This window comes from Protopterus annectens, chromosome 12.part0, assembly GCF_019279795.1.
Source record: "Protopterus annectens isolate FY-2018-M chromosome 12.part0, PAN1.0, whole genome shotgun sequence".
NCBI lineage: Eukaryota > Metazoa > Chordata > Ceratodontiformes > Protopteridae > Protopterus > Protopterus annectens.
The window spans coordinates 1,130,444,379-1,130,469,129 of record NC_056746.1 but is presented as its reverse complement, the minus strand read 5'-3'; the positions used below and the strand labels follow the sequence as shown (position 1 = coordinate 1,130,469,129).

Sequence of the window (24,751 nt, the reverse complement as noted above, 5' to 3'; positions counted from 1 at the left end):
TAAGCCCAAGGTATTTCAGCTTCTTTTAGTCAACTCCTAAGCCTTTTTCCATCTCTAAAGCATTATCCTTTGGAACATTGTAAAAGGTTTTTCTGGCAATGTTTCAATATGAGCTTTATTACCAGAATAACAAGAAATAGAGTCCCCTTCTGTTTGAAGGCTCACTTTTGGTTGGATAAACTTTTGTATTTCCTCCTTAGCCTGTTCTGTATCAAAAAATGACTTTTATACTCCAACGAAACATATAATGAAGAGACAGATGGATACAGCAGTTTGAATATCTCCTCTGCCTCTCAACATTCTATGATTACTGGGATAAATTTGTTTCTGTTCTGCTTGGTGCACAGTGACTAGTCATTTCCACAAACAATCTACTGTCTCTAATTTTTAATACTTTTCTCTTCTTCCACAGTTTTGTCAGGATCAACTCTTTCTGCTGGTATGATTGCATCTTTATTAATACAGTTATCGGCTGCTTTCTTTTGGCTAGGTTTGGAGCATACATACAGTATGACCTTTCAATTAACAACAAATCCTGCTGTGGAATACCAGTCCAATTGCTTATATGTACTTTTAGAAAATTAATTCGGTCTGTTCCTTCAGTTTTTCTAGTACAGCAGAAAATTACCATTTTTGAATCGGCTCTTGGAAAAGTCACATACTCAGCCAACCTTTTCATTTTAACCTCTATTTTTGCTGTTTTATCACTTCATATGAATAGCTGTTTAAAGCTTCTTCCATTTTTTTCCAGTCCTTGTTATTTGAGTTGATATGCTCCTTCAATGTTTCAGTTATCTTAATCAGCTCTGAGCACATTTAATTTATTTCTTTCCTCTAAATTAGTGAAAGCCATTGCTTGTAGAGCTGAAGCTTAAACTTCTTTCTGCTGAACAGCAAGTGTCTTCCTGGTTAGTTTTTTTTTTCTCTTCACATTTTGTAGTTGATTTTCTTTCAAGCTCACTGAGGTTCTTCTTTGCCTGACATACAGGCAGAGAGTACCTACTAACCAGGAACTGAATTTTACTAAAACTGGCAGAATTACTAGCCCTTATCTATCAGTTTTTTTTTACACCTGGAGAGCTGAAATCTGATCTGTGTGTAGCCATCTTGGAAGTCCTGGGAAAAAGCTGTGTATTTGAGATTTTCTCCATTTTTTTTTTTTTTTTGGTGGCTACCCTCGCATAAGTGGAGGTAGAGGAGAATGTATGGAAGGCTAGGAGAAAGAACACATACAGTGAAGTGGTTCACAAGAAATGGTTGGGCATATTTTCAAACTTTAAGAAAAATTCCACTTTACATAGAACACACAGCTTATCATCACATTTGACATAGAGTGAAATTTTCTGCAGGAATATATTCAAATTTTAATTTTGTCACTTACATTGTTGAACTTAGTCTAACAAGGTTATCAACAGTTAATGGTATTGAAGGACATGTACAGCTGCACACGGGGTCAGCTTTATACATGCTGTTTGAGCCTTAAAGCACATGCATGTAGACGATGCACTTGTACATCTTCAAAAGAAGCTTGGATCACATGCTTCTGATGTGCAGGTTTACTTTTGATACCCGTGCTGTTAAGTACCTTTCTGGTGCAGTGTAGAGCCCTCCTGTCCCTTGCACATGTGCTCACAGTGATTGAATTTGAGTCCAGCTTTCCAGTTTTACAACATTATACAAGTGCTCAGCAGATTCAGGCAGCATTGTGCATTGTAGCCTGTTTTATTTTTTTGTTGCAGGGTATCTTTCAGGCTTGATGGCCACTTATACCACGAGTGTATTACAATTCTGTTTCTCATTTTAATTTTGTTATCTTCAGTTATATAGTGCCATCAATAAGTCCTTTCCTTCTTTCATTGTTCATTTTGAGTAAAACTTATGAGCATTTTGTTTACTAGTACGTAGCATCACTTTCCAGGCCCTCATTTTAATGGCTTTACCTGAAAGCCATTTGTGCCATGGAGAGATACTGTTAGTTATCTATGATGAAGACGAAGATTGCTTCAAAGAAATATCCATGCGTTTGTCTTGTTTTTTGTCCTTTTAGTATTTCGGTGTAAACATAGGGTATTTTTTGAATTGCAGTTCAGGAAATCCCCTGAGAAATTTGGTTTCATGAGTTAGATCACAGGTGGCCTTATATTACCTGTCAATTTCAGGTCTGTATGTATACATATATATTTATTTTATTTCTGACAGGACTTTGCGAAAAGGTTACATAATTAATAAGTACATTGAATGGCAGTATACAAAGAAAAGTGGAACAAGTGCAGAGTCTTGGCTGAAGGACATTCAGGATGCAGTAAGACTGAAGGAAATATTTACTTTGATACAAGCATATGCTGAAAAAGTCGACCTGGCTGCTCCATTACCTTCATTTGAGCAGGTAAGTGGTAGTGTTTCCACACAACTTTGTTAGATGGTTACATTTGTTTGCTTATTTGTTAACTAGGCAAGGAGACGTGGTACAAGACACTTTTTCAGCCTCAAGATAATGAAAGAAAATTATTACTTTCAGAGAGACCATCATAGTAAAGACAACTGTAACATGGTTATACTGTAAAAATGAAAGAATTAAATGTACACAAATGTTAAGCATACCACAATAAACACTGTGGTATTATTAAAAAAATAATTGAGTGAAAACAAAAAAGTGTTGTAAAATTAACATATTCTGGCATGGTATGCAAAGTAGTTTTCAGTTCAGTAGAGGGGTGTCAAAACAAGTGAAAGGTAAGATAAGTCATTGGCTGAAAAAATACTGTAAAGCAGTATGTAAGTGAGGTTAACCATGCATGTACACCATTCCCTAGGCTTGGCATACCATAAACTGTGATTAACAAAGTAGATGACTTTGTAAAATGATTCAGGCTTTGATTAGGATGTTTTAATATTCCTTTAGCAAGGTGTCTGACCAAGTGGTAAAACAGCCAATCCAGTATCTAGCAAATACAAAACAAGTTAGATATGGAGCTCAGAATGAGGAGATTTACCTGAATAGGCAAGAAAGCCCACTATGTCATCAGAGGCCTGCTAACAAGGTGGGATGGGCTACAAGAAAATTAACTTGCCAAAGAGTTCTCCTGGTGTTTTCTCAAGTATCAGCAGCTAATGTGAAGAGGCCAAGACATATAGCTGTTTGTTTAAATTCACCGCAATGGGGAAATGTGCATTGCACCTTTAACAGAAGTTTTACAGTAGTATATGGGTGTTATGTGAATTAAGATTTCTGCAGAGTAGAGGAGAAGCTGCTTTGTTCCTGTTTTACTAAATTATAGGTTGAACTAGTTAAAGTTCAGCATAATTTACCCTAACTCCGTTATGCTCATCCCTTTACGGACTTGACATGCATTGTCTAGAATTGAGAGCTAGACCATATCAAATGGCAAGTGTTGCGACTCCCCTCCCTCCACTACTAATGATTCTGAATGAGAAGGAACATCTGAGCCTGTAACAAGTGATAAGCTGACATCTAGCCCTTTCTCCTGTTTTGTGTAAGAATGCAGCAATGGGAGAGTGTTGCATTGTTCATCAGGTGGTTTGTTGGTTACTGGCAAATTGAACCTGTATTCAAAGCTGGGACTGGTCTTCATCCAGTGAGTTCCTAGAGCTCTTTGACAGTTCATAGGTTCATATATTAGTACTAGGCTGACTGCCCTTATGCCATTTTGAGCCTAGCCAATTACCCCATGCAAGAATCAAACCCTGAACCTTGTGTCTGTAAGGCCAGTCAACTTAAAATGCTAAGCACTGATATGTGGTTTCATTAAAGCTGTACATCCAACATACTGTGACACTGGTTCTCCATGATTCATCCCCTCCCTCCTCATGACTCCAGGGTAATGTACTTAATTATGTCCACTGCCATCACCACACCTCTCACCCTCCACATGTGCACTGGATCCTCCAATTCACATAACCAATCCCTCCCCTTTATACAGAGGCCTGTAATACAAAAATGTTCCATTGTGTCTACAACATTCCTCCCTCAGAATTAATTTGCAACATGACAGCAGGGATCACAAACTAGGAAGAACACATTCTGTAAAAGTGGAAAGAGGTAGTTTGATACTGTAATGAGACAAAAAAGCACACAAATGCAAGGTGTCCAATACAAGATGGTGATTACAACCATAATTTACCTACTCCAGAGCAGCACAGCAATTGTATAACAAAGTGTCAACAGCAAGTTGCATTTCACTGGCATGTATAATGCTGAGGCAAAAGGTACACAATGCTTTTCTGCTAAAATGTTATTTCCTGTAAACTATATGAATATATCCTCAAAGCCATACAAATTATAAAGGAGTGTCTTCTGAGTAATATTACAGCCTGAGTGATCTCTCTGCAGGCTGCATGCACAAGTTAATCACTGCATGCAAGACAAGTGCATGACCTTGGGCATCTCACACACTGTTAAATTAATTTTTTCTAGCTGCTTACAGTACTAACCTGCTAAGCTCTGAACTGTCATGCTTCAAATGTTTTTTTCTTCCTATCTGCTGGTATTTCAAATTAATTATTAGAATGAAAAAAAAAGCACAAGGCATTACTAAATCTTTGCGCTTCTAAAGTAAATGCAAACGGGACTTTCGACTCAGCAGTACTGTAAATAATGTTGTTATAAAATGTATACTTGTGTTTCCATTCACTTAATCAGACAGCCACGGTATTGCATAACAAATAAAACTATTATTAACAAAATACCCATTGCATGAAGCACCATCTCAAGTTAGATATTATTATTCATTAGCAATCATAGTTTCGCATCTTAACACAGTGCATCAGATTTCAGGATATAAATATAAAGAGAAAACACTTTTTAATAAAATGATTGCTTCTGTTACATTCAACTCATTAAATTCAAAAGACCAGGAAAAGTCCCAAATGAATGAAAGTATTGAAGGCAATGTAAGCACAGCCTGTCCTAACTTAGATGGTGAAGAGTAAGGTAAACAAAGTTTGTTTTCTAGTAATATATAGGCTGTCACAATGATTAAGACATAATCATAAACAAACATGCTGGAGTATGACATTGGGCTACCCAGATCTCTGTGAAAGGACACAATGGAAGATCTTTGCTAACAAAATAGCACTCCTGAAGCCCTTACGAAACTAAACAGCACTACTAGGAAAGCCACTTTGGGTGAGAAAAGGAGTGTTATTTCTATGAAAACAACCACCCTGGAGGCCCTTACAGAACGAAACGGCACTACAGCGAAAGCCACTTTTGCTTTAAGAAATGAAGAATTCTGCTACAAATTGTGAAATTTAAAAAGTAGCCATTACCAAGTCTGCCATTAATAGATTTGCAGTATGATCACAGTGGCTGTAAAAGGAAGCCTGTGTAGTAATTTGTTTCTTACTAACTACTACTTTTTGAGGAAAAACAAGCTGGCATCTCAATAAAATTGTGCAACAGTGGTTGCTTTATTTCAAAGATGTGATACAACATCTGCATCCAAGCACTAATACAGTGCCCTATTTACTGAAGGGTCTTTACTCACATGCAAAAGTTACCAACCAAATATCTTTAGCTTCACTGGCCTGTCATTTCTACATTGGCCGGTGTTGACAGGTCTGTTTTTTCCTCAATCTACCCCCCCTCAATCAAAAGTTGAGAAAAAAAAATCCTTACTTTTAAAAGCTGTAGCAAACCACTTGGTACACCTATAACAGCAGCTTGCTACAACGTATGCCACACATGATGCAAATCCTTCATTCCTCACAGTACCACTTGGTACACCTATAACAGCAGCTTGCTACAACGTATGCCACACGTGATGCAAATCCTTCATTCCTCACAGTAAATGCAGTATCTGTTGGAATTCATTTTTGTACTAGCATTCAGAAATGCTGATACAGAAATAATGTACAGTTGTATAAAATCTTACCGTAACGGCAGATCTCCTTCTTTTCACTGTTGCAGTATTCACAAGGGCAGCCCGACATCCACCCAGCACGTCACTTCAAGGCATGCTGCATGTCACACACACGCTCCGCATGCAGTGCAGCGCACAAAAATAATGTGTAGATACATCGTCCCCAGAACTGAGAGCCAGTAGGAACACCAGCCAAAGAAGCAGAGATGTAATCAATGCATTCAGAACAGAAATCGACCAGGGAAGAACGGAGGAAGTGAAAACTGCAACAGTTTAGAGAAGAACATTTAGCAGTATGATATGGTTTCACACAGCTCTGCTATGTCCTTCCATGTCACTGTTGCTGCATTCACTACAACATGGAGAGTGCCAAAGCTCAGGAAGAAGAGCAGAGGAGGAATGACCAGCAGAGCTCTGTAGGAAAGCATTGCACTGTCGACAAACATTCAACTTGTTTATGCATTGTGCCAGTTAACTTGCTGATATTGCAGCAACAGGCAACCGGTAAATATTTGCCTTACTAGATTGATTGTCCATAGTCCAACTCTAAAATTATCATATGTCTTGGACATCTGTTTTGCCATATCAAGTATGTGAAACCTACAGGCATATCATTCCACATGGGTTTGGATGACAGTTGTTATGATGTCCTGCTCTTATGATGTGGTGGTGAGTCATGGTTTGGCAATACTGACGCCATGTAGGATCATATACAGGTAAATCCTGTCTATGTGTGGTAATTTTTATCTGACTGCATCAAAGAGCAAGGTAACATTAATCTACAATGTTACAGATTACACAGTATTTCAGAGTACATTACAACATATTTGTTGTATGTAGCATTTCTACATTCATGATGTAATGGTATTGATGTATGCCATCCATAAATAGCTGTATACATAATGATTGTATGTATGTGTGCACAGAATCCGATACATACAAACACAGATATGTATCTTTGACAAGTGAGCACTCAGTAATATACTACAAATGTGCCGTAATGCTCACAGATGTGTCCTATGGTCCATAATAAGCAGTATGGTTGACATACACATACATTTCTTTATTTGACATTTGCATGACAGTATCGGTGTATGAGATTGAAATTTTTAACTTGCTTTACCTATGCATGTTGATGTAACATGATTGCATATTATTCTGTGTGTTTTATACATGTCCAGTTTTGTGGACATCAGCAGTCCATCTGCCATATGTTTTCCATTTGTTTAAATGGATGTCTGTATGTCTTCTACAGCATCCTTTGTGCTTTACATGTGCATTTGCATTGTCACCTCATCATGTCTTGTTCTACCATGATGTGGTCCCAGGTTGCCCACCTACCTATCACTTTAATATGCCCCTAACATTTATTGCATGTATGTTTGCCTTTGTCAAAACTTAACAGTTTAAGAAACTTCTCTGCGTGGAAGATTTTCAGTCCATATATCTCTAGTTAATCACTGTATATTAATCAGATCAGACAAAAGTAGTAGAAGTAGCAAACCTAAACTCTATCTTAAGTAAAAAAAAAAAAAAAAAATATATATATATATATATATATATGTGTGTGTGTATATATATATACATATATATATATATATATATATATATATATATATATATATATTTGTACAGAATTACTAAGTATTCGAAAGTTTGTAGCTTTTTTCCTTTGGGAAGAAGCCCCTTCCCAATCTTGAGAGGAAGTAGTAGCAGCCAGGTTCCCCTTATTTGGTTTGCTGTACACCTGGGTCTGATGGAAGTGGCAGTGTCTCTTTAGTAGATCAGGAAACCTTTGATGTTTGCATGGATTAGTTACCTGTGGTTTTGTCATAAAAATGTTAATACAAGGGTAAGAATTAACTAGAAGATAAAAAAAAAACAGTTGAAGCCTTTTATAAAGTGACTGCTAATTTTACACATGACAAATTGTTTAATTATTTTACAACCTTTTGGAAGACCTGAAGATTGGTTCACTGCACAACTTTTTTTCTATGTATTACATGTCACCCCTGGTGCTGTTGTATTTTGGGTGACTTAAAGTTCTGTATTTTAGATGTAGCAATTTACTTTTGTTACTATTGGAGGAAAAGATTGTTTTAGACATACAAAGTGAAGATCTTTAGTAGAAGGACCCTGAATAAGATGCTCATTGATTCATTCCCACATTGGGGCTTTTACATGCATTAATTTTTTTCAGTCATTGCCATTTTTATGAGATGAAGGGTTTGTGTTATATCTAATAGTACTGCTAAATCTTCAGTTTTATAAAGATGTTTGGATATATTGGCTCCCCTGGCCCTATGGTATGTTTTCATACTGGAGACTGTGGTTTGTGGAATGAGAAAACGGTTGGGTGTAAACCTGTAGCTTGTTCAGTGATCCTGTTCAGTTTGAGGTTTGCATGGAGGGTTGATACAAACATTTCATGCTAGATAGATTCTGAAGGTACATTGACATACAAAACTTGATCTTGGAATTTTAATGGGCTAAATAACAAAATTAGAAGACCTGGATTTTTTTGTTTATGGAATCTGGGCCCTCAGATAGTTGTTCTCCTTGAGATGTACCTTTCGAAGTATTTTATTTTTTATGTCATTATGGCCAAAAGATAGGAAAGAACAAAAGTCTGTGGGACAATCCACTTTTGTTTGATAAAGCACAGGAAATTAGTTTTCTTGCAGGAATTTTCTGATGGGTACAACTGATAAAACTCTTGAGTTTGAGTCTACTTCCATTTCAGTGTGTTTAGCAGCTGTGTGTTGCTTAAGCTTTTGCATGCTAAAATTTTTAAGAAATTCTGTGAACTAAATGTTAACTCTCTTGACAGTGCTAAGTGCAAATATGCTGACCTAATCTAAATATTAAGTTAAGTGTTCTTTTCTTTTTTTTTTTTTATTTAAGGAACCGGGAGAGACAGCGCTCCATCAAGCAGTATTGTATGCGGATTGCACTTCTTTGCACATAGTTGACTTTCTTGTCCAGAACAGGTAATTTAGTCTTGTCAAAATAATGAGGAAAGCTGACCTGTCTTTGTGGCGTAGAGGGATTTATCCCTATGACCCAGATGACAAGAGTTCAGGTAAGGGTTCGAATGTTGAAAGAGGCAGGCAGGGAACGGTCAGAGTGAGTTGTTTATCCCAGTGGGGGAAAATGTTTTTTGGCTAGACAGTTGCTTACTCTTTCATAACCCCTTTGGCTGAGGACATGGGAGAGGGGGGTGAATTTGGCAAGCCCAAGTTGATGATGGCATCAGTTATAGGCATGTAGGAGGAGGGAAGAGGATGCTGCCATTTTGATGCAGATGCGCACACCAGCCACCAGGGGGAGGGACTAGGTCTATAACAAAATGCCCTCGGCGGAATGCCAGCAGGTGTGCAGATCACCCCCCCGGACTGCTTTGATGACAGTCCAGGGAAATGAATGTGATAAACTGATAAGGGGGAATCTTGATGGTTAGCAGGCGAGGAGGGAAAAGTGTACAGAGGAAAAATATAGAAACAAAATTATTTACAAAGCTTGCAGAGCTCTGTAACATTAATAATACAAGCAAGAATGTTATTTTCATTATGAAACAAATATTTGTAAAAAGCCAAGTATTAAAAGTAGCTGTGTAGAAATGAATTTGTTTGTGGAATACTAACTTAAAATAATGTTTAATTTATTATTGGAGGCATTACTAAGTAAATAATGTAGTGACTTACTTTGTTTGTTTGCTTTTCCTTCTGTTGATTTGAGGCACATCAGCCAAAGCCCTTAAATCCACACACAGGTCTGGTTTGATGCAGAGTATTTTATGTTTTTATGTTCTCAGCCTTTGGCACCCAAAGAAAATTGGACACTGTAATAAGTAGAATTCCTTTGCACTAAAATACAGTATTAAAGTATTATCCTCTGTCTGTGAATTACTCATGAACTAAACTACAGAAATACAAGATAAATCAGAAAGCTTTTTTGAGTAGCATCACTTGATTGCTGTTGCATATAATTTTCATACATGTTTTCACACCTCTGTAATTCTTTCTTAGTTCTTTTGGCCTTTGGTCAAGGAGAGAAGACAGCACAGATCAATTATCAAAGTTTGGTCTTCCACTTTGTTGTAAATAAGTATAGAAAATTTAAGCAGCAACCAGTGAAGCAGAGCCATTAAAATAATGGTGACAGTTTATGGCTTTTATTGCTCGTCTTTAAAGCTGTATTGGTATGAACTATGGAAAATGGGTATCTACCAAATTAGGGCACTCATACTTGAAAACTCAAAACATTGAATCCCATAACATTGAAAAAATATAGGAAACCAACATTTAATATATCCTAGCGCAGCTACATATAGAAACAAAAAACAAACCATATTACCCTTCTCCAAATATAAGCAGGGGGGCTCGCTCTCCTGCACCCTCCCCCCATGTGGGAGAGCTGAACCATCCACATCCCCTGCTACTTAAATATATCAACTCCAAGATCGCACTACACAGAACAAAATGGCAAACATACCATTCCGTGCTTCATGACTGCCTGTTTATGCTGTGGAACAAAATCCCGGTATATGTGAGGCAGAGCACCTCGCTGGCCTTGTTCAAGAGAAATCTTGACCAATGGATGGGAGATCGCAGATATACCCCAGGGATTACCTCAGTGTCACTGCTCGACAGAGGCACAGCAAAGTAATGGGTATAGTTCCCCATACTAAAGGGGTGGCGTAAGCCACAAAACTATGGGCTAGGCTTGTAAATGCCCTCGGGCAGATAGCCTAGTATGAACCTATGAACCTAATTGTAAAAAACTATCCTCAACCTTCTGTTAGAAACGCTCCTTCACTGTTAAAACATTACTCATTACTATATAGCTCTCAAATACTTACCAGAGTTTCATAGGTAACCTCAGTCGTGTTCCTTTCTTACTTGCTATATTACAACATAACACATCTTAGTGTAGTGTAGTGCAATCTCGGAGTTGATATATTTAAGTAGCAGGGAGTGTGGGAGGGGTGCAGCTTGCCCCCTTATTATAGTTGAAAAAGTGCAATATGGTTTGTTTTTTATTTGTTTCTGTATGTAGTTGTGCTGGAATATAGTACATGCTGATTTCCTATGTATTTTCAGTGTTATGGGATTCAATGTTTTGAATGATTTTGGTCTCAGTGTTTTGAATTTCAATGTTATGGGCTTTCGATGTTCTGAAGTGAATATATATATATATATATATATATATATATATGTGTGTGTGTGTGCACGCACACATATTAAGGATGTTCTTCGTCTTCCCTTGCTGCAGTCCTGACAATTGGGTATAGTCCGCATGACCGGCGTCATTGTCTTTTGCCGCATGGTCGTGCAGGTTGGCGTTCTGAGATTTTGAGTTTCAGACCGAAACAGAGTTGAACATTTTGGTTTTCTTGCCTCAGTATTTAACGGATGTCAGAAAAAGTGAATAACTGTATTTCTTGTGGGAAGCAGATAGGGATTATCATACATTGTGTATACCTTGTTTAGGACGTTGTTGGTTGCCGCTCTTGTGCTAGATTTAACAAGCGCACTATTAAGAGGAGGCTTGATTGTGCTAGGTTAGTGTTTGGGGGATGCTCCGGCGCCTGCTTCATCTAAGAAGCGCAAGGACAAAACAGTGAAGTCTAGGGGTGAGGAACCCTTTAGAAGGCTCAGGGGAGCCAGAGGTTTTGCCAGGAGTCTCTATGGAGTCTCAGGCAGATACTTTACTGTTACAGGATGTGCCCTCTCAGGAGGTAGGCCAGGCTGAGGGGCTTCTCAGGTAACTGTTCTTCCCTCTCTTCCCAAGGTAGTTAGGGCCTCTCCTTCTGTTGCCAAAGCTTCTTTTGGGGCGGCCAAGTTCAGCTTCTGTAGGGGCTTCTCCTAGCATTTCGGGCTCTGTGCCTAAGAAACATATGCTTAAAATGGCAGAAGATTTGATTACTCTTATTAGAGGTTCTATGCCCCCACCTGATAAGAGGCCTAGGGTGGAACAGGAGTTTGATAGTTTTGAACAGTGTTCACAGGCTTCAGAGTCTTCTGTGGAAGACTTGCCAGAGTTTCCTACTTATTCTGATTCTGATGTGGATGATTCCACTCCTTCAGCTTCTCCTCCTGAGGATTTTTCATTTTCAGAGACTCTTCACTCCATGAGGGAGCACTTTAAATGGGAAGGCCAAGATTACTCTGACTCCAGAAAAGGGGGAATTCTTGTTTTGCCCCAGCATAGGCCCTTAGCTATTCCTCCTGTGTTGAATGTGGTGGAGGATGTTTTGCAGAGGCTTCTCTGAACCCTGATTCCTTGCCTCCTGCTCCTGTTAAGCCTGATAGCAAGCTCATAAGTATTTGTTTAAGAGTCCGACCCAGAAACTGTTTCTCAGGGGCCTAAAGGTGTTAAAGCTTCTGTGGTTAAAATCCTGTACCCTCTGATAAAGAGGCAAGGGCTTTGGATAGGTGGGGTAAGAAAGTATATACTTCTTCCACTCTAGCCATGAGGCGTTGAATTGTCAATTTCATATGCTGAAATATCAGAATTATCTCCTTTCACAATTGAAATCTAAGGTGGATGCTTTGGCGGAAGGTATTGAGTGTAAAGAATTGCTGGATTTGGTTCATGTGTCTGAACAAGTGGGTAAGCATTCTTTGCAGTGTGGTTTTGATGCTGTTCAGGCCTCCTCGAGGGTGGCTGCTACTAGTTCTGTTAGACATGCATGGTTGAAGGATCAGAATTTAGCTGAGCATGTTAAGACCAGGATTTTGGATGCTCCTTTACAGTCTGATGTGTTGTTTGGACCGCCTGTGGAAGCAGTTTTAAAGAAAATGGAGGACAAAGCTAAGTCTATGCAGACTGTTAAAGATTTTGCAGGTGCAGCCTCCGAAGTTTAGTAGAAATTGGCCTGCTAAGGGGTGGACATATCCTGCTTATGGTTCCCAGTCTAGGGGTAGGTCTAGGCGTGGTAGGGGCAGGGCTCAAGGTTCTTTAGGCCTAGATCAGACAGTTCACCTGCTCAGACTTCTGGTGAGGGCAGGGGTCAGTCCTGCAGAACCAATGACCTGCCTTTTCAGCTGCCAGTGGACTCTCGTCTGGCAGCTCCTTTGGGAGGAAGATTGTCTCTTTTCACAGAAAATTGGGATTTAATCACTCAAGACAGATGGGTGCTGGATATCATTCATCACGGGTACAGATTTTATTTCCACACTATGCCCTTTCAAAGGCATGCCAGATGTTCCTCCTCCACAAAGAAAAGAGGCTCACAAGCAAGTTTCTCAGTTACTCCAGATAGGGGCTATTCAGCCAGTCCCTGTGTCAGAAATTTTATTCTCGCCTGTTCCTAGTACCAAAGAAGGGGAACACGTGGAGACCAATTTTGGATTTATCTATCCTCAACACTTATCTGGACATTCCCAAGTTCAAGATGTTGGCGTTACAGCAACTGTTACCTCTGCTGGGCAAGGATCACTGGATGGTAACTTTGGATCTCAAGGAAGCTTACCTTCATGTGCCCATAAGGCTAAGTTGCAGAAAGTATCAACTGGAGATTTTCATTATCAGTTCTCTGCATTGCCCTTTGGCTTATCTCAGAGTATTCACAAAGGTTCTGGCTCCAGTGATAGCTTACTTCAGGCTTCAAGGCATTCAAATTTATCCTTACTTGGACGACTGCCTGATTCTGGCTCAAGAAAAGGAACACCTTCTACAGCATCTGGAATATGTCATAGCAGTGCTAAGATGCCTAGGGTATTCTGTGAACGAAATAAAGTCCAGTCTAGTACCCTCTCAAGACATGTGCTTTCTGGGTGTGAGACTGAATACAGCAGCCCAGATGGCCTTTGGACAAACAAAAGAGTCTGTCACTTTACTTCCATCAACTATCTCATCAGTCCGTGCTGACTGCAAGGACAGTCCTTCAAGCATTAGGGTTCATGGCATCTTGTATTCTGGTGCTTCCCAATGCCAAACTGCATATGAGGAAGCTGCAATGGTATCTCAAAATGTATGGACACAGCACTGCCAAGATTTGGACACTGTCATTCAAATAATACCTTGCCTTCAAAAGGAATTCTTGTGGTGGGCTCAGGAATGTCACCTAAACAAGGGACTCTCTGTGACCCGGCCAGAGGCGAGTCAGATTTTAACGACAGATGCCTCGGACACTGCTTGGGGAGCTCATCTAAATGGAAAGTGGATACAAGACAAGTGGCCTGCCAGACTACAGCATCTACATATCAACATGAAGGAGATGTTAGCAGTCCAGTTTGCATTGATGGCGTTCAAGGAGTTACTTCTTCCAGGGCAGGTGTTGATTCTGACAGACAACACAACTGTCATGTGGTACATCAACAAGCAGGGAACAAATTCTTATCCTCTATGCAGGCAAGCAATGATTTTATGGGAGACTGCGTTAAGCCTGCAACTGACTCTTCAGGCAAGGTTTCTGCCAGGAGCACAGAACTCCTAGCAGATGTATTAAGCAGACAAATCATGGATCGTGGAAACTGGATCTTCATGTATTTCAGAAATTGACAGTGTCATGGGGAACTCCAGACATAGATCTGTTCTTCTCCACTAAACCACCAGCTGCCAAAGTATTGCACAAAGGGGTTTCATCACACAGCTTGGAAAGTGGATGCTCTGTCTTTCAGTTGGAAAAACCTTCATGTCTATGCCTTTCCACCTCTACCTCTTCTTCTAAAGGTATTACTAAAGGTCAGACAGGACAGGCCAAGGATGATTTTGATAGCTCCAGATTGGCCTCGGCAACACTGGTACCCACTTCTAAGGAGTCTTGTAAAGAAGCCTCCATGGCCTTTACCTCTGATTCCTCATCTGTTATCTCAGAAGGACGGTCATCTGCTCAATGTCAAGCTTCCATCTCTTCATCTCACAGCTTGGCATATTCTGTGTTGAAGCATGGTAGGTCTCAGCTTCCTCAACAAGTTTTAAATGTGATTATGGAAGCTAGAAGGCCTAGTACTATGGAAGAGATTTTTATTTTGGAGTACAGCAAAGAATTTGGAGATTTCAGAGCCTAATTTGAGTGTGGCTCTTCAATATCTTACTGAATTATTGGACAAAGGTTTGTCTTTCTCTTCCATAAAGATTCATGCTGCAGCAATTTCAGCTCACTATGATTGTGACCCACCTTTGTTTTCGCATCCTTTGTTCAAGCAGTTTCTTAGAGGGGCAAAGAATATAAGACCCCGAGCTCCTACTCCTGCTTGGGATCTCAATTTTGTGTTGGAAAAACTTACTCTACAACCTTTTGAGCCTGCAGCTACTGCTGAATTGAAATATTTGTCATGGAAGACTGCTTTTCTGTTGGCTATTACTTCTGCAAGAAGGGTGTCTGAGTTGCAGGCCCTTATGGCAGTAGAGCCCTTTTGATTTTCCATAAGGACAGGGTATCATTACGTACTAATCCTTCCTTTATGCCTAAGGTAGTTTCTAGTGTGGCTTTAAACCAAACTATTCATTTGCTTTTGCAGATCCTCAAAATAAAGGGGAAAAGATTTTGCACACTTTAGATGTACACAGGCAATTGCGTTATTATTTGAGCAGGACTAAAGATTTTAGGCAGTCTCAGCAGTTACTTGTTTCTTTTGCTTTAAGTTCACAGGGCAAGCCTGTGTCAAAACAAACTATTTCTAGGTGGATTGGCTTTTGCATTGCATTTTGTTATTCCCATCATGGCAAAGAGGTTCCAGCTGGGATTAGGCCTCATTCCACTAGGGCTACTGCCACTTCAACAGCATTTCTAAGGGGGGTGGCAACTAAGGATATTCTGGAGGCAGCTACTTGGAGTTCAGTGCATACTTTCTCTAGGCATTATCACCTGCCTATATACTCTAAGACTAGAGCTGGTTTTGCCACTGCTGTTTTACAAGGCATGTTGTCAGCTCCTGCTACTTTATAATTTGCCAGCCTCCCTTACCTCTGCTTTGGGATTCTACCCAATTGTCAGGACTGCAGCAAGGAAGGCGAAGAACATAGTACAGTTTTGTACCTACCATAAATGTAGATGTTTCCCTCCTTCCCTCTGTGTTTCAGGGTGGTTGTGTAGGTGAGTTTACATGCTTATATTTTTGTATATATTACTGTATATATTGTACATGTTTTTGGTGCAGGTTGTTTTGGGACTTGTCTTTTGGGTCTTCTGACATCTGGGGCAAGAAAAGACTGAGGAAATGGCGTCGGTCATCGACTGGGACGGACTATACCCAATTGTCAGGACTGCAGCAAGGGAATCCTCGAACATCTACATTTATGGTAGGTACAAAACTGTACTTTTTATGTGCTGAAACTTATTTCAGTCCATTAACAGCCAAGTTAACTTGGTGTTTGTCGCTTACTATAATTGTAACTGTGATCATAAATGTTTTTTTTTTGTAACCTGCCTTTTAAAATGGCACTGCATCCTAGGAGGAGTTTTTTTGTTACCTGCCTTTTAAAATAGCACTGCATCCTAGGAGGAGTGGCTAACTCTTGCTTGTAGAATATTCTTTGGTGCTTTTCAAGGACACACAGATTTTCTGTGCTGCCTTTCTAATATTTGCATGACTAGTACTTTGATTTTAGGCAGAATTTTGTCCAGTCTGTTTTGGTTTCCGCAGTCAGTACCATCTCCATATTCCTACCTTGCTTCATAATTTTTCACTGCTCCTAAGAGAGGCTTCAGTGAGGAAAATATTTTACTGTTAACATAATTGAATACATAGATTCATAGATTACTAGGCTAATGATCGTTGGGGGGGGGGGGGGCTTCTAAGGCTAGCTGAGTTTTCCCAGAAGAATAATGATGTCCTATATCCAAATGGGACATTGACAGCCGGGCATTTATACCTCCGTCCATAATGGACAATGGTTGCCAAGCCCAGTATAAATTTCCAGATCCCCATCCACTGATCTAGATTGCTCTTAAACTGGGTAATAGATGAAACTCAGCTTTACATGGATAGGAAGCCTGTCCCATAGGAGGGGCACGCATCTCTCTCTCCAGCATGTTTTGTTTAAGTCACAGATGAAATAAAAAAAAATATATAAAGTTAATTTAAAAAAAGTAATGCTACTGTCATAGTACAACTTGAAAGATGCAACTGAAATGGTTGGTGTGTCTTGAAACAGTGTGAACAGCTTTATTAATCCGTTCTGGTTTAGCTGAAACTACTGATCACTGTTGTAGCAAATGTTAGTAAATGTAATGAAATTCTCTGTTTTATTATCTGGTGCAGTGGCAACCTAGAAAAACAGACTACTAAGGGCAACACAGCTGTTCATTACTGTTGTCAGCAGAATAAATTGGAATGTCTCAAGTTGTTTCTGAGAGCCAAGGCCAACGTTCGAATCAGTGAGTATTATTGTACAAGTTTTGACATGCAATGGTCTGTTTTTATAAATATAAAAATAGCATGCCATTAACATTAATTCAGCACCAAAATGTATGTAAAGTTTTCCTTGTGATTTCTTGGACTTTTTAATGATTCTGTTAGCTAATCCTTAGTGCTTTGATTTTTGTTGTGCATTATTCACATGGTTTAATTGTTGTGTCACTAGATACTGCACTGACTTATGTTTGTGTGCTGTAACAGGGGAAGCGGTGACACAACAGTTTCTTTCATGCTAATGTGAGCACCAACCCTAGGAAGGTAGTACAGGCACATTGATCTTTTGTCCCACGGAGGTCCTGTAACGTGTTCAGAATGATCTGTATGAGAGTGGCTTATTTTGGTGGCTTATTGCACATTTGCCTGTGGCACAAGGAAGATGAGAAGGTTTTTGTGTTCTATCCCGAGGCTAGGTGTTTGAATTCATATTTTAGTATTGCAGGAGGAGGTGCTTGAGGCCCAAGTATTGCCACCCCTCTGAGATATTAAAGCGTGGTCCCATCTGTCTGAGTTGATGGTTCAGATGGATGTTGAAGGTAATTTTGTTGCTGTTTAAGAGCGGGAACATATTTGGTAAAATTATAAAGTTAATTTTTGTATTTTCTAAAATTTTCTTTTCTTCCTATATGAAGCAATCTGTCAACGACCTTTGTGCATATTGGGGGAAAAAAGAAGCAGAACTAAAGTTGAGAGTTAGCTCTGTGGAACCGAGGAACGAAGCCCTGACTGTGACCACCAGACAACCTGGAACTGCTTAGTAAACAAAGCCAGTGAAGGGATTATGGTGAATGAAAAGACCAATTCCAGCTCATTTATCTTTGGAAAAGGAAGGCAGTTTGGATCACTGCTGTACTGATACAAAGTGAAATCTGGATGTCACCAGCCATAAGTAGGCTGTGACTGGAACATGCACAGAAAACACTATATGCTGTAAGTGCAGCTGGATGTACATGGTAATGTGCATGTCCAGGAGGCCAATATTGTGGGCCGAGCCTATCAGCTACCACAAGTGACTGAGGCTTAGGGCTTGTTAGAAAATCCTGATGGTCTTGCATGACCATGTGCCACTTAAAGGAGAATGAAAGGGGTGATTTAGACATGTGAGGGGCATATGGTTGGTGAACAGTGGGAGTTACGAAGGATGAATAAAAAAAAAGAAAAAAGAGTAAAGATTATGGCCAGAAACTTTTGGATGAAAATAAGAAACCATCTGCTTTTGTCAGATGATAATTTACCTGCTACCTGTTAACACCTTTGTCTTTTTTCCCTTGAATGAGAACATGAGACTAATGCAGCACAGTGAAATAGTACAATACACATATCTTGTAATGAAACAAGCAGTGGTCTTGGTTACTCAGATACAAACAGTCCTTCACAATTGTATAACTGGATGTGATGGCTTAAAGTTTATTTATAACCGTCAAGAGATATGAACCAACAAATTACTTGGTAAACATGATTAAATTAAAGAAATAATGCATCTGAAACAAAAAAATAGAACAGAGACAACAGCAGAACTGTTATGACAGAAATGTTTAGCACTATGATATAATCAGAAACGGGCCAATAAAAGGAGAGTATATGGCACAAAAATCCTGTCAACATTATAAATCCTTTAAAAACAGATATGTTCCCACTCTTTCCCAGAGTATCCATATTTTTGCTCCAGTGTGTAAAGCTTGTCTGATATTCTACATTGGCCATTGTAATACTGGAGAAGCTGCCCAACAAATGCACTTCTTGCAACAGGTTTTAATTCGTATTTGAAAAACAGCCACAATGCACAACATGTTTAATCCCAACCCCAAGTGCAACTCACTGACTTCTTGCACCCCCTGTCATGCATTGCTTCTGCTCACGTTTTTACTTTAGATTGCCTTTTACCCATATCATTTAGTGCTGAGCAACCAGATCAAATCCTCAACTTATTATCCTATTTTCCCTTTTTTGTTTTCTCCACCTGCTAAAAAAACTCTCCAAATCGTATCCCTCTGCATTGCCTAACGTCATATGTTTGGTCTTTAGTTATGTTATGCTCTCTTCCACCATATTTTTTCAAAAACATGTCATAAAACTCCAAATGTTATCATACCTGCATTTTCAGGTAAAATATTTCCAAGTTCTGCATGGCTGAAGTAATTCAGTTCTTTAAAAAAAGAAAATAAAAGAATGAAAATCTTTTATTCATTACACTCTGATTTATTTTTACTTTTTAAAAATTCCATCCTCTGCAACCTGTTTTATTCTTCATTTTTTATTCATTTATTTACTGGCAAAGTGAAATGAATATGCACAGACCCTTTTCAGACTTGACTTGAGCCACAAAGGTCGCACACACATGTGTATACAGACAGGCAGTCTGAGGTAATTAGCTATTTTAATCCTCAGAGAAAACCCATTACCTTGCACTGCCAGCCAATCCTGTATTTGCTTAACATATCATTTTTCGACTTCTGAAAAGTGATAGCAGTTTATTACACTTTCACGTTTTCAATTGTAACTGTTTCTTGCAAATTATGCACTTATACTTTCTGTACTTTCTAAATTCAGTGGCATCATTGGCTTTTATCATCCCTAATTTCCTATTGCTTTTGTAGATTTACATATGCAGCAGTTAGATTAAAGTGCAACCTGACATACGCTTTTTCTTAAAACCATCTGCAGTAAAGTCATTAATTACAGTCTCACTTGAAAAAACCCTGTAAATACTTTGCAGCCAGCACATACAATTATTTAATATCTGGTTTGTGCAGGTTTTCCATAAAATAATATGATCTGAATTGTTACAAATTTGCTTTTGGTGTAAACTCTGAAAGAAACCTCTTCTCCTGTCTCAGATAAAACCCCAACTCTTGTGTGTAGAACATTTAATGTTCCCCCATTAAGTTACGTCACCCGTACTTGCCATATTCAGTCAAGTAAGCTACAAAGAACAGCATAGTTTTACTATAAACACTATTTTTAGTTAAAAAATATCTAACAAGTAAGCAGGTATCTGTGTTAGCAGCGGAAATGTTCCTTATTTTTAACAGAACTGCAAGTAACTAAAACATGATAAGGCACTGCAAGTGTGAAAGGTACTCCTGCAAATCAATATTTTTCTGTCTATACCTAAATGTGTATATTACATTAAAATACATAGCTGTGAAGATAGAATGACAAGTTGTCTCTTATGTTTACCCTATGTCTATGCCTAAATGTGTATATTACATTAAAATACATAGCTGTGAAGATAGAATGACAAGTTGTCTCTTACGTTTACCCTATGTCTATGCCTAAATGTGTATATTACATTAAAATACATAGCTGTGAAGATAGAATGACAAGTTGTCTCTTACGTTTACCCTATGTCTATGCCTAAATGTGTATATTACATTAAAATACATAGCTGTGAAGAAAGAATGACAAGTTGTCTCTTACGTTTACCCTATGTCTATGCCTAAATGTGTATATTACATTAAAATACATAGCTGTGAAGATAGAATGACAAGTTGTCTCTTACGTTTACCCTATGTCTATGCCTAAATGTGTATATTACATTAAAATACATAGCTGTGAAGAAAGAATGACAAGTTGTCTGTTATGTTTACCCTATGTCTATGCCTAAATGTGTATATTACATTAAAATACATAGCTGTGAAGAAAGAATGACAAGTTGTCTCTTATGTTTACCCTATGTCTATGCCTAAATGTGTATATTACATTAAAATACATAGCTGTGAAGAAAGAATGACAAGTTGTCTCTTACGTTTACCCTATGTCTATGCCTAAATGTGTATATTACATTAAAATACATAGCTGTGAAGAAAGAATGACAAGTTGTCTCTTACGTTTACCCTATGTCTATGCCTAAATGTGTATATTACATTAAAATACATAGCTGTGAAGAAAGAATGACAAGTTGTCTCTTACGTTTACCCTATGTCTATGCCTAAATGTGTATATTACATTAAAATACATAGCTGTGAAGATAGAATGACAAGTTGTCTCTTACGTTTACCCTATGTCTATGCCTAAATGTGTATATTACATTAAAATACATAGCTGTGAAGATAGAATGACAAGTTGTCTCTTACGTTTACCCTATGTCTATGCCTAAATGTGTATATTACATTAAAATACATAGCTGTGAAGATAGAATGACAAGTAGTCTCTTACGTTTACCCTATGTCTATGCCTAAATGTGTATATTACATTAAAATACATAGCTGTGAAGATAGAATGACAAGTTGTCTCTTAAGTTTACCCTATGTCTATGCCTAAATGTAAAAACAAAAAAGCCAAGGGAAGACGCCTCCAGCAAGTATGCGGTACAGATGCAATACACCAACTGTTCAAATTCAGTAATGAATAGAATAGAGCAATGATAGTTCTGTGTTTGACGTTAGAACTTTTATTGTAAACAAGCACTTTCGGAAGGCTTCGTATCCCTCCTTCCTCAGACAAAAATTGAAACACTCATTTGTTACAACTTCCCCATTAAATAGGGTAACAATTATTCCATTAACAATTTACTAATTTAAGTTAATAACATAGTAATCTTGCTTAAAAATGTTGTATTTAATAGTCAGCTTGTTCTAATACCCAATCGTCAGTCATTTAAAAACGTAACTCTTACACTATAAAAACACTATAAATACACAGTGGCTACAACCCTCTCATGGACTTCTTAGCGATAAATATGTTTAGTTTAAACATGACCATAAAAATGATAACTATAAAAAGCTCCTTAAAATTAAAAAACTATGTGTATTAATTCTATATAATCAAATAAATTGCTAATACATTAACTAAACAGGACTACTAGCATCACTGCCATTTTTCAAGGGCAGTAACTTAATCTCAGTTGTCCTCGATCGTCATTTCATGTACTGAATGAAAATAAAACCTTATCATTTAAAAATACCCGTCAGCTCCAACATACATTCCATGGGACAAAATTAATATTGTTGGTTAAATAAACCCAATTCATGAACCTGTTAAGATGGAAAATTAATTTATCAAATAGTGATTTAAACTACTCAGGGTTGTTCAATATGTAACTAAGTATTTTTTATATATGTTTTATATGTCTATATACTTATAGGTAATATTTTTATTTAAACAATCAAATCAAGATGAATTTGTTTATTTATCTATTGTTAACTGTCATTAAAATCCTAATACTAAAAAACTTTTAAATAGTGATTTTTTCAAGATTGTAATAATAATAAAAAAATAATAAAAATAATCATAATGATATCAAAAATGATACTGAAATTAATAATAATGACAATAAATAATGGTTCAATAACCAATGCCCTACATATTGTAACATACCCCCTAAAAGTTGAGATGTGAGTACAAACCAAGTATAAAACTAGGTTGGGTTGTGTTACATTATTGTACCCTAACACAAATACTTTTGTAAGGATTTTGTGCATGCTATGCACCACCTAACATCTACAAGGTGATATGTTATCTCCTTAAAGTTAAAAGTTTTAAAATACAGGTAAGGGAGATAGCTTCATTTAGGCCTGGGTATGTATGTGCGGCCGTCCACAATTGCCATAGCAGTTCTTCCTTTTCTAATAAGATCTGCCATGGTCCTGAGTTCGCTTCCACCTTAATTTGCTTCAGAACAGCAAAATTAAAAGCGTGGTCCTTATGTTGCATGATGTGGCAAGCTAGCGCGTTGTTAATGTCGCTTTTAGCAATCGCATACAAGTGTTCGTATATTCTTTTATGCAGTGCCCTCTCAGTCTTTCCAATGTAGAAAGCCGGGCAGTATCTGCAGCTTGCCACATAAACCACTGCTTTAGAAAAGCAGCTGAAATTTCCAATCAACCTGTATTTTACATTATTAATAACCACATGACTCCCTTCCTGTATGCATTTGCATTGGTTGCAAAACCCACACTTGGTCATAAGGTGGTGATGTTATTCATTTCTAATAGGGCTTTTAGGTTAAAACCTTTTCTAAAGGTAATATTGGGTGTCCTACCTAACAGATGATGTAAGTTTGTGTCTTCCATTATATTTGCCCAATTTTTATGTAAGATTTTTCTTATAAAATGATGGTCTATAGAAAACGTGCACAAGAACCTAACTCCCATGTCAGGTTCAGTAGTATTTTTTTCGTTCCTCACAACCAACTCTTGGTTAACTGTTACAGACGGGTCATTTCTATTTAGAATAGGCTTAAAATATCTAGATTCCCTTTTGGATATCACCTCAGACTTAATCTCCAAAATGAGTGAATCCGGGTATCCCCTGTTTAGGAACATGTTAGTCAGGTTACTGCATTCGTCATGGAAGTCTTCATCCCTAGTGATCATACGTGCCGCCCTCACCATCTGCCCTTTAACTACCGCTCTTTTTTGATGGAGAGGGTGGCAGCTGCCAAAGTGAAGAAACCCATTGGAGTAGGTGGGCTTTCTGTAGATCTGACTGGTGAATCTAAAGGCACCAATGTCTTTATTTAACTTTATATCTAAAAAACTAATTTCAGTGTCATTAACCTCATATGTGAAATCTAGGAAATTAGTCATAGTTTTAATGTCATCTATAAATGAGGCTACCATTTCAGGAGGCCCTTTCCATAAGAGGAACATGTCGTCCTGGTACCTGGTGTACCAGGCGACATGTTCCTTAAATAAGGGATTGGTAAACAGTAGAGTGTTTTCCCATTGCGCCATTACGCAATTGGCAAAAGAACCCCCACAGGGTGATCCCATTGCTACACCGGAAGATTGCCTGTAAATCGAGTTGTTAAAAGTGAAAAAGTTATATTTTAACACTAATTCCAATAGGGTCTCAGTAGTGTAGATAGTATTCTGTTCTACTTTTCTTGACTCAAGGAATTCTCTCACCCAATCCAAACCCAGTTGTTGTGGGATGACAGTGTATAGATTTTTAACATCCACAGTCATAAATGTTAGGTTAGGGTCAAAGGGTATCTTATTGATGTTCTCTAGAAAGCCCCACGAGTCCCTACATATCTGGGTTTCTTTCTCTATGTATGGTTTTAAGACACTATCTACGTATTTGGCACAGGCAACCAAAATGGATCCCCTGCCATCAACTATGGGTCTGAAGGGGGGGGTCAAAAATTGATTTATGAATTTTGGGGGCTCCAAAAAAGAAGGCATTCTTGGTGCTACGATGCTCAAATAAGTGTGGATATCAGTGTCTATAAAGTCTTCCAGGAACAAATCCTCTATTGTAGTCCTAATCCTATTGTATGCTGTGTTAACCTCGTTAATACTTGTTACCTCATAGGGGCCATTTTCCAAGTGGGTAGTCAATTTGTTTATATAATCTATTTGGTTCATGAAAATAAGCCCACTACCGTTATCGGGCTTCAAAACCCGGATGTTACAATCCTGTAATCATTTTATAAAATCACGTTGTTCAGTTGTTATGTTAAGGCTATGTTTGTTTTTGTTATTAGTTTTGTTAGCAGCCAAAAATCTTAAATCCAATTCACAAGATTTTTCAAAAGTTTTAAGATTGCTTACTAAA

General features: G+C 38.2%; 1 protein-coding gene across 1 annotated transcript in view; it reads left to right on the top strand.

Moving 5' to 3' along the window:
• Positions 1 to 24,751, top strand: part of LOC122816264 (arf-GAP with SH3 domain, ANK repeat and PH domain-containing protein 2-like) — a 1,594,524-nt gene that overhangs the window by 1,357,423 nt on the left and 212,350 nt on the right. The window contains exons 17-19 of the mRNA XM_044089001.1: positions 2,200 to 2,386; positions 8,787 to 8,872; positions 17,096 to 17,211. Of these exons, the coding sequence (XP_043944936.1) occupies positions 2,200 to 2,386; positions 8,787 to 8,872; positions 17,096 to 17,211 (389 nt within the window). The remainder of the gene's footprint in view (positions 1 to 2,199; positions 2,387 to 8,786; positions 8,873 to 17,095; positions 17,212 to 24,751) is intronic.